Raw genomic sequence first — 12966 nt, 5'->3', positions numbered from 1 at the left:
TGTGGGGAGCTGGGCTGATGCCATGGGAGGGGGGAAGGGGGGCTGATCAGGCAAGGGGCTAGGGTTAGGCCCCCTCCAGGTGTCTGTCCGAGCAGCTGGACCTCTCTGCCCAGTGTTTACACGCTGACGTGGTTGCCCATCTTCCCAAGCCAGGGCTGGCAGCTCTTGCCCAGGCTGGGCAGGGGAAGAAAAGAGGGGGGGGGCATAGCTAAAGGCACTCTTGTCTCACCTGAGAGGGGGGGCGTCCTAATAGGTGTCCCTGATTTAGTCTCAGTTTGGGAGAAAAAAACTGAGTGGGGGTGCTGGAAAGATTCCTGCGTATTCCTTGGACACTAAAGTCCTTGAGTGTAAAATCCAGATTTGTCACAAGGCAAAAAAAAAAAAAAAAATCGCAAAAGGACAATCTAACTTACTTTGGCCATGTCATGCAGGAAAAATTCACCAGGAAGAGTTAGCGGTAAAAGGAAACCAAGGCCACCAACTTTTCCTGAAGCTTTTGGGGGGTTAAGCAGAGCCAGGCCAGGTAAAACCACTGGGAGTTGCCACGGATCCTGCAGAATTGCCAAGAGCTCCCAGCCGGCTGGTTGCATAATAAACGCACGGAAAATGGGTTAACGGCGCCTCCAAGCCGTAAAAGCCTAATTTATAAACTCTTGAAGCCTCTCTGGATTCAACTTAACGTGTATATATATTGCGACAAGACCCAGGTGAGTGTGTAAATCAAGCTGTTGTGATTGATAAAAATAGATTTTTAGCCCAACTCCTGAATTCGGGCCGAACCGTCAATGAACCACGAAGGGTTGAACGCCCACAGACGCAGCAACTTTTGAAAAAGGGAGTGGAGAGTTCCAGTTTGGGTGTGCTTGGAAAAAAAACACACGCTCAAAAGTTTGTGTCTGTAGCTCTTTTGTGATATGGGGAGGGAGGGAAAGCGGGGGGGGGACATGGGAAGGGGCTCTGGTCGTTCTCTCTTGGAAAAATTATGACCTTCGGGGCAGCCTTCTGAAGGACTCCTGCAGGCTGAGTCTGATGTTCGTTCAAAGCAACGGTATTTTTAAAAGGGGGGGGGGAAATATATCCAATTTTTTTAAAAAAATCTGCCTTGTTAGTCTGTTATTTGCAAGCAAATCGATTTAATCTCATGGATTGCTGTGGCTGCTGCAAGAGCGGTGGGGGGGGAGAAGAAAGGGAAAAACCCCTTCACTCTTCTTGTCGAAAAGAGACAGGAGAAAAAGAAAGAAAGAAAGAAATTAGCAGCCGAAACTGTCACGGGTGGGGGTGGGGAGCAGAGCAGGCAGGCAGCCTGGCGTGAAATTCAATTACAAGGCAGGGAGGGGGGCAAAGAAGCCGAGAGGCAGCAGCTGGAGAGAGAGGGAGGGGGGAAAAATCCAGCAAGGAGTTAAAAATGAAAATGCTTCTCAAAAACAAGTATTTAAAGTTTTCATTGCCATAAGGGCTCCGGTCCCAGCACATATTCACACACCAAAAATGGCAATGTTAAATTGGATGACTGTGCTCCTGAGCAAGTCCAAAGTGCATTTTTCTGCCCATCAGCTGGGCAAAGGGGGGCTGAAGTCCTCCCTCCCCCCCTTTAAAGCATCTGCATGTGTGTTTTTAACCAGTTGTGTGAATTGAGCTGCCGCGGTTTCCAAACATGGCTTTGTGGCTTAGCATGTTGGGTCTGTCTGTTGTGGTTTATCTGATAAACCAAATCACGCCTTACAATATGTATATGTTAACAAGCATCTGATCCCCACCCCCAGCTCTTTTGGGTGACAGGCCAGCCCCCATCATTGGGTTTCTCAACCCTTTTTCTGGCTCTGTGTGTGTGTGTGTGTGGCACAACACAATCTCTCTCTTCCCCAAGGTCCCAAAAGCCTGGCTTTTTAACCTGGGATTACACCTGCCAGCCTTCCTGAGGCCCACTGAAGCCAGGTGGATAACAGTGGGTGTTTCCTGCAAGCAGGTATAAAAAGAGTGGATAGAAAAACAAGGAAAGAAGGAAAGAAAGAAAAGGAGGGAGGCAAGAAGAAGGAAGGAAGGAAAAGATTAATAGGTGGGAAGGAAGAAAAGGGGGGGGAAGAAGGAAGGAAAAGAAAAAGTGGGAAGGAAGGAAAATAAATGAAAGGAAGGGAGGGAGGGAGGAAGGAAAGAAAATAAATGAGGAATGAAAGAAGAAAAAGGGAAGGAAGGAAAAGAAATGAAAAGGAAGGAAGGAAAGGAAGGAAGGAAAATAAATGAAAGAAGAAAAAGGGAAGGAAGGAAAAGAAATGGAGGAAGGAAGGAAGGAAAAGAAATGAGGAATGAAAGAAGAAAAAGGAGGGAAGGAAGGAAAATAAATGAAAGAAAAAAGGAAGGAAAATAAAAGAGAGGAATGAAAAGAGGAAAAGGGGGGGGAAGGACGGAGAGAAGGAAGTGTTGAAAGGCTTTCTGGAGCATTTAGGGAACATCCTAAGACCCCCCCCCCAAAAAAACCCTCCTGGCCTTAAGGTGCATTTTTGTGGAGAGCAATGGGAGGGGGGGCTTCTGAGGGTACCACAACTTCTCGCCCCCCCATCAACTAGCGAGCCCCTCCTCGGATCATCATCAAAAGGGGGGGGGCGCCTCTGCCCCAGCCCCATATTTGGCAGGGGGGACGGGGAGGGGGCGCTGCTTGTCCTCCCCTCCCGGCATCTCCTGCCTGTTAATTAACCCCCCCCATCCATCTCGCCCTCCCGCCCCCCGCCCCAAATGCCAGCTCCGCTTGCCCTGGACGTCGCCCCTGCCAATTACCGACTGGAAGGGGTCGCCGCCTTTGCAGCCCCCCCCCCCGCCCGGTCGGGTCTTCAGCTTCCCCCTTCTCGGGCGCATTTCTGGATGGGGGGGGAGAAGAGAGGGGGGCGAAGCCAGAGGGGCGGGAAGGGTCTTTCCAAGCGGGGAGGGGTCTTTTTTGGCCTCCTCCCCCCCCCACTTTTCGGATCGTCCATCGGGAGGGTCCCTGCGCCCCTCCCGATGGACAACCCAGGGTTTTGCCTAAGCTGTGATGCTCTCTTGGAATAACCATGGTTTTAGCCGGAGGAAGGCGTGGGGGGTGGCGAAGGAAGGCTCAAGGGAGCCCCTTCCACCCCCCCTCTCGACTTCCCCTCCCCCCTGGGATCTGGCTCCGCCCACTAGGGGCGTGGCTCTGGACGGGCGTGGCTCTGGACCGGTGTGGTCCTAGCATCCCTGCCATCCATCCCTCCTTTCGTCTCACCTGTAAAACAGCATCACCCAAGCAAACACCAGGAGAGGAGAGAGAGCCAGCCCAGCCCCTCCCTCCCTCCCTCCACCTCCTAAGGATCTCTCCGTTGCTCATTGATGCCAATCAAAGGGACCAAGCCCCATCTCTGCGCGCACACACAACACACACACACGACACACTCTGCCGCCCTTTGATGTGGGGGAAGCATTGCAGAAGGAGGGGTGAAAGCAAGCGAGAAGAGCTCGTTTTTTAAGGAATTTAAAAAAACAAAAACAGGGCAACTTTGCAGCCCTGTTTATTATTCCTCTTTGCATCTCTTCCCTCCTCTTCCTCTCCCCCCCCCCACCCCAGTTCTTTGCTCTTTCCTTTTGTCTGCCTGGTGCACCTGTGGATAATTCTTCCATCGCTCACCTGGAATAGGGAGATAAAACTCATAACGGGCATGGGACGGTCTTTTTTTTCCCCCTAGTGGTGAGGAAGGGGCTGCTAGAAGAGGAGGGGGGAACACAAGGAAGAGCCACCATCGTCCCCCAGCCCAGCCGGCCTTCACTGCCCCTCTGCGTCTCCCTTCCCTCCCTGCAGCTGGGGGGGGGTAGATGGGGGGAGGGTATCTTGACCAACCTCCCAGCCAGGCATTGTGGCCGTTTGTACTACAGGGCCCATAATCCCCAGATATTCTGCGTTGAGAGGAAGGCGAAGCCCAGGCCAGGGGATGAAGTGGGCTCTTGTAGCCGAGTTCCCTCTGGCTACCATTGTTTGAAAAGCCAGGGAGCATCCCCAGGCATCTTGGGGGGGGTCTCTAAATTGGGGGGGGGCTGTGTGACAACATGGGTTTCACAGACCCAGTGATCCCTCTGGGGGGTGCTGGTTCTGTTGTTAAGCGAATCCAAGCTTCCCCCACTGACTTCCTTAGTTCACACAACCTAACCTGGGTTAGCCACTCGGCCACACTTGGATTTCCTCCATCCATGGAAAGACACGTGTCCTGAGTCATACGTGCCGGTGAACCACACGTGATTGCGTTCGGTCTGTTGCTGCTTTGGCTATGAAGCAACGAGGCCAGTTCTGCTTGCGTGGCGGGGGCGGGGGCGGGGTTGGACTAGATGACCTCCAAAGTCCCTTCCAACTCTGTTATTCTGCTTTGTTCTAGGACCCGCAGGAAAGCAGGTCAGAGGTTGCGTGCAGGGAGACCAAATACCTCCAACATCTGATCAAATCCTCCCCCCCCCCCCAATTATAGCCATCCTTGATCATCCAGGTCAGGTTGTCCTGCAGCTGCTTCTCCAAGAGGCAACGGGACTTTTTCGGTTTGAAGAAGCTCCTTGGATGAGAAGCGAAACGTTTTCAAGGGGGGGGAAAAAGTACAAGAAAGTCCAGCCGCCTTTTGGAGAAGCGCCTTTGGGACCCCCCACCCCCCCACCCCCGAATTAACGCTTTCGCACCTAAGGCGGAACTAGAATTCAGAGTCTCTGGGTTTCTAGGCTAGCATCTTCGCCACTTGACCGGCCTGACTCTCATGTAGCAAAACCCACAAGCAACAGCACTCAGCAAGCACTGAGTCTTCGGAGAAGGTATAAAAGTGTGATAAATAAATAAATAAAAAAGTGTGATAAATAAATATACAGTGCTTCACGGTTCTCTCTTAAGCAGTTTACAGAGTCAGTCTCTTGCCCCACCAACAATCTGGGTCCTTGTTTTACCCACCTCAGAAGGACGGAAGGCTGAGTCAATTTTGAGCCGGTCAGGATCGAACTCCCGGCTGTGGGCAGAATTAGCCTGCAATGCTCCACTCTAACCACAGAGAGGGAGGGAGAGAGGGAGGGAGGGAGGGAAGGAAGGAAGGAAGGAAGGAAGGAAGGAAGGAGGACTGAGTCAACCTTGAGCCGGTCAGAATCAAACTGCCAACTGTGGGCAGAATTAGCCTGCAATGCTGCATTCTAACCACAGGGAGGGAGGAAGGAAGGAAGGCAGGCAGGTAGGCAGGAAGAAAGGAATGAATGAATGAATGAATGATGGAAGGAAGGAAGGAAGGAAGGAAGGAAGGAAGGAAGGAAGGAAGGAAGGAAGGAAGGAAGGAAGGAGGACTGAGTCAACCTGGAGCCGGTCAGAATCAAACTGCCAACTGTGGGCAGAATTAGCCTGCAATGCTGCATTCTAACCACAGGGAGGGAGGAAGGAAGGAAGGCAGGCAGGCAGGCAGGCAGGAAGAAAGGAATGAATGAATGATGGATGGAAGGCAGGAAGGCAGGAAGGCAGGCAGGCAGGCAGGCAGGCAGGCAGGCAGGCAGGAAGAAAGGAATGAATGAATGATGGATGGAAGGCAGGAAGGCAGGAAGGCAGGCAGGCAGGCAGGCAGGCAGGCAGGCAGGCAGGAAGAAAGGAATGAATGAATGATGGATGGATGGATGGATGGAAGGAAGGAAGGAAGGAAGGAAGGAAGGAAGGAAGGAAGGAAGGCAGGAAGGAAGGAAGACCGAGTCAACCTTGAGCTCCCGGCTGAGCCACCAGGTTGAAGGGGTTCCTTCAACCCCTTTCTGGTTTCCCGGAGTGTGTGTGTGTCCCCTTTGACCGCTGCCCACCCGCCCTGCCAGAAGAGATGCTCCGTTTGGAAAGACAGGTGCTCAACTCCCCCAAATCGCCCGTCCCCCCCTCCTCTTGTCTTCTCCTTCAGCCCCCCCCCCTCTCTCTCTCCCTGGCAAGGCAAGAGGGCAGGGTGACTTGAAGCTGCTGCCAGAGGAAACGGTTCCTGCCTCCGTTGCATGTTAAGCACCTTCAGGGACGTGCCTGGAATGTGGAAGGCCGCCAGAGAGACCGGCGTGGAGCTGCCGCCGAGGGGGTGAGGGGCAGAGAAGGACCTTTGCTGGGGGGTGTGGGGGTGCAGGGGGGCGGGCAGGTCCTTCCTTGCAAGATCGGGCTTCCTGTGCCCGCTTTAGAGAACCGAGGCTTGGCAGGGACCTTCCTTCTCATCTAGATGGCATCCGGTTGCCCCCCCTTGTTTGGATGGAGGGCAGGAAAAGTTGAGGGCAGGATTTGCAAAAGCCCAAATGTTGCAAATGCAAACTCAGGCAGGACCTGCTGCCCCATGGCATTTGGGGGATGGGGTGGGGTGGGGTTTACAGCTCTTTCTAGCACCATCCTTTTCCTTCTGTTCTTTTTATTACTATTATTATTATTTCTCTAAAAAAATAACTCCATCAAAAAGTGCAGCTTCGGAACTGTTTAACACCCCGGTTAAACCTGCAGACAATTGAAATCACAGTCTTCAATGTGACTTACACGTTTCCAAATATTTTGGGCTGCCCGGATCAATTTTCTAACCCCGAAAAATCCCGGCACGACCCTGCCCTGAGCAAGAGGGTGGCCTAGAGAATCTCTGAAGGACCCCCCCCCACTTCCGATTTGGCATTGCCGGGGAAAAGGCCCATCCAGAGGCGCTTTGGTGAGAATTGGCAGAACGCGACAGGCCCAAAAGCAAATCCAGTCATTTTTCTTATTTCTCATCCATCTACGATGATGCCCCGAGTTCTTTCTTGTTTTCCCAACAAAGATGCCCCCCCTCCCTTGCTCACTTAGTGGCTGATGAACTCCGAGCTGTATTTACGAGCCTCTGATTAATACGCAACCGCCTCATTTGCTTAATTCCTTTTTATTAAGAATTAAGCAAACGACTTCGAAGACAGAGAAAAGGCCAATTTCCCCCACCCTCCCCACCCCACCGCTCTTCGGAAAGGGGACGGCAGAGGCAGAAAATATTCCCTTCGCCTTTTTAAAATATATATATATTCCTTTGGCCCCCCGCTTGGGGAGGGGGCTTCATTTGGATCACATTACAATTTGCCGGAGGCACGACAATATTTTAACTCAAGAATGTTGGACGCGGGGCCAAATCTAGTTTGTTTTAGAAGGGAGCCCCATTTGGAGGGAAGACCCTATCCCCTGTGCACAGGTAGTCCTCGACTTATGACCGTCATGGAGCCTGCCCATCATGTTTGTAAAACGAGGTACCCACCTGACTGACCCAATTTCATGAACTGTTTTTTTGTAGCGGTTGTGTTGTGACTCCAGCCCCCGAACCTGGCCCCATGCCCGAAAGTGACTCTGAGAGTGAGGGGGAAGGGCCGGTAAGTCTTACCTTGGGAGCACCGATTCCTTTGGCTCGGCTCCAGGAGCCAGAACCAGACCAGTCGGAGGACGTAATGAGGCCGTCATCCCCTGATTCCTCCCTTCCCCAGGCTACGCCTTCAGACCCAGCTGATAATAATAATAATCAAGCTTGGCTTGATTCAGAAGATTAGGCGGCGTCATCAAAAGGAAGGGTGGGGCAGGAGCCCCACCCCCACAGGATATATAAGGAGCTTGGGGACTGCTCTCACTCCACGGGAAGCAAAAGTTTAGCTGAACCGTTTCAAAAAGAGCTGAAAGTCTTGCTACGTGAGTCATTTGTTTGAACTTTGGCAGGCAGCTGCGATTTCTCTGCCAGGACTGATAAGAGCTATGAATCCACTGGCTGAAGGCCAGCTCGTTAATCCGAAGTGGGGAAGGAGACAGAACAGGTGAGGGCTACCTGAATCATAAAGAAACTCCGTTTTACTGACAAGTGATGCCAGTTTTAGATCTCTCCATCACCCTGAATTTGGAGGAATTAGGGATATGTATCCCGTGGGTCATAAAACACCCAGGTTTGGGTGACATTAATTGCAGTCTAAAACGATCTTCCCTTTTTTTGCAATTTATCCTGTGCTGCTTTAGAAGAAAGCTGGGAAACTGACATGAATCCTGATGCTGCGCACTAGCATACCTAATCCAGTGAAACTGACAAGGCCACGCGCCTGCACTGTCAGTGGCATCAGAGAGCTGACAAAACAGAGGAAGAAAATGGACAGGGACATGAGGAAATGTGTGTGACCTCTGACCCTAACCTAGCCAATTTCATTACTGGGCAGAAGGAGGGCAGGGCCATGGAGCAAAGTGAAAAAAACATTTTTCCGGCTCCGGTCAGTTTCAACGCAACCATTCTCAACTCTGCATGATTCAGTAAATTGGGTATGTGATCTGCTTTCCTGCTTGGCTGTCAATCAAAGCGTCTTTAACATCTTGCATGGAGAGATTTTAAAAAATGATTTTCTGAGCTTTAATCTGATTCTCAGAGTCTTCCTTGTAGGGATGGGCTTCAAAACTCCTGAGTTTTCCCCTGCCCTTTCTTTGAACCCTTTTTTCTCCCTCTGACAGAATTCAATGAATCGGCTTCAACGATTTGCCAGTTGGCAAGTTGCATTTACTCACATCTAGCTGGGAGACGGTACCCACAGGAGATCTTCGCTTTTCCGGTCTCGCAACCGTTCAGGCTCCGGCATTCCTCTTTCAGCAAAGGTCCTGCAGCGCGATGGATGCATCCGTCTACTGTGAAAGGAATGAAACAAACACACACACATCATCAAAATAACAACAACAACAACAACAGCAGAGAAGATGAAGATCTTGTGGGACTTTAGAATACAAACGGATCATCATTTGGAACACAACACACCAGATATCACAGTTGTCGATAACCGAAATGTACAATTTATTGACATTGCGGTACCAGGAGACGCCAGAGTCGAAGAAAAAGAACTGGAAAAAAAATCATGAAATATTGCGACCTGGCCATCGAAACTACACGGCTATGGATGAAACATGTCACAGTGATACCCATTGTCATCGAGGCACTCGGTACCATGTCCAAGAATTTTATAGGATACATCAACAAATTGCAGCTTCCTGCAATAGCACCAGTGGAACTGCAAAACACTGCGTTACTTGGAACATCGTACATCTTAAGAAGGTACTTGGTTGATACGTAGGATGCTGGCAGCAACCCGTATCAACCATCAGCACCAGTCAATGGTATTTGTGATGCCTTTTTGAATGTTCAGTTGACTGAGTTTCATGTTTAATGAATAAAGTAAATAATAATAATAATAACATTACAATATCAGGTGATGCACGAATTGAAGAGAAAAAGCCAGGAAAAAAACAAAAACGAAATATCGCAACTTGCAAATTGAAGCTGAGCGACTGTGGAGGAAGAAAGCAATGGTTAGACCAATAGTAATAGGAGCCCTTGGAGCGATACCGAAAGGGCTGCCTAGATACATGGAAATTTTGAACTTATTAGATCTGAATATCCTGATTTTGCAAAAAAAAAACAAAACCCAAAAAAACCCACTTTACTTGGAACTGCCGATGTCCTCGGATGCTACCTTAATAGCTGTCAAATCCAGCCTGCAGATCTGGCTGGATGTGTGACAAAACAAGAAAGAGCGTAACAACCAGCTCGTGGTGGAACCTGCTGATTCAGGAGTAGTGTACCTCAGTGAAGAAGATGGCAAAAAGATTAAAATAAAAATCAGAGGAAACAGTCACCACCGGCCCGCTGTGGAACCTGCAGGTTCAGGGGCAGTGTACCTCAGTGAAGAAGATGGCAAAAAGGATTGAAATAAAATCGCAGGAAGGAGTCACAACCAGCTTGCCCTCCTTTGGGAAGTTCTCAGCGCCAGCTCCTGACTAGACGAGGGGCTCAAACGGATCGGCTTCATTGAGCATATTTTGGCTTTTTGCAGGGCTGGAAAAGGAGGGACGGCGGGAGGGAAGGAGAATGGAGGGAGGGAGGGGAGGGAAGGAAGGAAGGAAGGAAAGGAAGGACAATGGGGGAGGGAGTAAGGAAGGAAGAAAGGAAGGAAAGGAAAAAGGAGGGAGGAAAGGAAGGCGAGGAAGAGAAGAAGGGAAGGAAGGAAGGAAGGAAGGAAGGAAGGAAGGAAGGAAGGAAGGAAGGAAGGAAGGAAGGAAGGACAATGGGGAGGGAGGGAGGGAAGGACAATGGGGAGGGAGAGAGAGAAAGGAAGGAAGAAAGAAAGGAAAGGAAAAAGGGGGGAGAAAAGGACAGAAGGAAGGACAATGCGGGAGGAAAGGAAGGAGAGGGAAGGAAGGAGTGGAAGAGAGAAGAAGGGAAGGAAGGAAAGGAAAAAGGGAGGAAAGGAAGGAGAGGAAGACAAGCTGATGTGGAACTGCTGATCTGATTGGCTCCGTGCTCTCCAGCCATTACAGAACCTCATTGATCAGCAAAGTCCATTATTAGCTCATTCGCAGTCCATCTGCTAATCCATAAAACAATATTTTACCAGTTGTTTTCCGAGGGGAGTCGATAAAGGCCGGAGAGGTAGGGAGATGGTGGGTTTGTTTTAGAGCAGGTTGGCTCAGCCCCCATCATTATAAAAAGGGAGGGGATCCTGGCTGAATTCTGGGGATCAATCAATTCAGGGGTTCACATAAAAAGCCAAGTGAAGCAGATTGGGGTTCAACCCCAGATCTGAACTCGGGGCTCTTCAACATCCTAACCAGTGTATTTATGACGGTTGCAGTAGATCAGGATAATTTGATTGTCATCCATGACCTTCCCAAGCAGCTTCTGACAAGCAAAGGCAATGAGACAAGCCCGATTCGCTTAACGACTGCATGGCTCGCTTAACGACTGCAACAAAGAAAGGTCGTAAAATGGGCAAAACTCACTTAACAGCTGCCCTGCTTAGCAATGGAAATTTTGAGCTCAACTGTGGCTGTAAGTCGAGCATTTCGGTACTTAAGTAAATATTTCTAATTCAGCAGTTCAACGGTGTTTAAGTAACATTTACATAGTAAACCTTTCTATTTAAGCATTCAAACAACGCTTAAGTACATATTTAAATCAGTAAACCTTTCTTTTTAAACAAGTTTCAGTAATATTTAAATAACATTTAAATAATATTAAATAACATTTTATATTTACGTGAATATCTATTTCCTTTCGCCTTGACACCCCATGGCTGGGGCTTTTATCCAAATCATAGGTGACAGAGGAGAGGCGGGGCAATAAAACCCTCCCTTTTAAAAAAAAAAATTTAAAACGATCAACTGCAATCTAATCATTGTTTTTTAAATGATGGGCAAGAGGGTAGAGAAAGATTTTCTTGAGGGATCAGCTCCCTCAAGAAGAAGAAGGAGGAGGAGGAGGAGGAGGAAGAAGAGGAAGAAGAAGAAGAAGAAGAAGAAGAAGAAGAAGAAGAAGAAGAAGAAGAAGAAGAAGAAGAAGAAGAAGAAGAAGAAGAAGAAGAAGAAGAAGAAGAAGAAGAAGAAGAAGAAGAAGAAGAAGAAGAAGAAGAAGAAAGAAGAAGAAGAAGAAAGCATTTTTGGCTCCAAAGTATTTTTTAACACATCTGGTGCTATCCAAGGTGCTGCTGGATATCTTGATTGATTTTTGATTTTTGATTTTTATTTTTTTGGCTGTCTGAATAATGCCGCCCATCAAGATTCTTCCTTTTTATTTTTATTTTACCAATTGTGGATAATATATATATATTTTTTAAAATATTTTATTTTTATTTTTATTCCAAAGAGGAAGCCTACAGAAAAGGTGATAAAATGCTGTACAATCAGGCCAGAAATGCACTAACAAGGGAGATAAGAGCAGCAAAAAGAAGCTACTCTGAAAAGCTAAAGAATCAATTTTCAGCAAATGAACCAGCAAACATGTGGAAAACTCTTAAAAATATTACCGGCTATGGCAAACCTCCTTCCCAGGCTGAAGGTAATCAACAACTGGCAGATGACCTGAATGAGTTTTACTGCAGGTTTGAAAGGAAACTACAGCCACCTATCTCCACAACCCCATCTCAGACACACCAACAACAGCCAAGCCTCCTACAACTGACCCCATTTCATTGGGTTCACAACCCCTAGTGATCACAGAAAAGGAAGTACAGGACCTATTTCACAGACAAAAGCCAGGAAAAGCTCCAGGCCCAGACAAGATAACTCCTTCTTGCTTAAAAGTCTGTGCTGACCAATTGGCCCCCTTCTTCACCCATATTTTCAATAAATCACTAGAGATGTGCTATGTTCCTTCTTGCTTCAAACGCTCTACCATCATCCCAGTGCCGAAGAAGCCCACCATCAAGGAACTGAATGACTACAGACCAGTTGCTCTAACATCTGTAGTCATGAAAACCTTTGAAAGGCTAGTGCTTTCCTACCTGAAAACCATCACGAATCCGCTCTTAGACCCCTTGCAATTTGCATACCGAGCAAATAGATCAACAGATGATGCTGTTAATATGGCTCTGCACTACATCCTACAACATCTTGAGTCTCCAAAGACCTATGCAAGGGTCCTTTTTGTAGACTCTAGTTCAGCATTCAATACCATCATTCCAGACATTCTTCTAACTAAGCTAAACCAGCTACAGGTACCGGAACAGACTTGTAAGTGGATCACAAGCTTCCTAACAAACAGGAAGCAGCAGGTGAAGCTAAGCAAGATCACATCAAATACCTGTACAATTAGCACAGGGCCCCCAAGGCTGTGTGCTCTCCCACTTCTCTTCTCTCTGTATACCAATGACTGCATCTCCAATGATCCATTTGTTAAGCTACTGAAGTTCGCAGATGACACAACAGTGATTGGTCTCATTCGAGACAATGACGAATCCGCATATAGACGAGAGGTCGAACGACTAGCCTTGTGGTGCAACCAAAACAATCTGGAACTGAACACACTCAAAACCGTAGAAATGGTGGTAGACTTTAGGAAAACCCTTCCATACTTCCACCTCTCACAATACTTGACAACACAGTATTAACAGTAGAAACCTTCAAATTTCTGGGTTCTATCATATCGCAAGATCTCAAATGGACAGCTAACATCAAAAACATCATTAAAAAGGACAACAAAGAAT

General features: G+C 48.4%; 1 protein-coding gene across 3 annotated transcripts in view; it reads right to left on the bottom strand.

Moving 5' to 3' along the window:
* The window catches only part of MACROD1 (mono-ADP ribosylhydrolase 1), a 236417-nt gene that overhangs the window by 6965 nt on the left and 216486 nt on the right, over nt 1–12966 (bottom strand). For all 3 annotated transcript variants that reach the window (XM_058159920.1, XM_058159922.1, XM_058159921.1), the window contains exon 5: nt 8504–8620. In XM_058159920.1, the coding sequence (XP_058015903.1) occupies nt 8504–8620 (117 nt within the window). The remainder of the gene's footprint in view (nt 1–8503; nt 8621–12966) is intronic.

Source organism: Ahaetulla prasina, chromosome 17 (genome assembly GCF_028640845.1).
Source record: "Ahaetulla prasina isolate Xishuangbanna chromosome 17, ASM2864084v1, whole genome shotgun sequence".
Lineage (NCBI taxonomy): Eukaryota > Metazoa > Chordata > Lepidosauria > Squamata > Colubridae > Ahaetulla > Ahaetulla prasina.
Note: the sequence above shows the minus strand (reverse complement) of the source record. Positions and strands in the feature narration are given on the sequence as shown.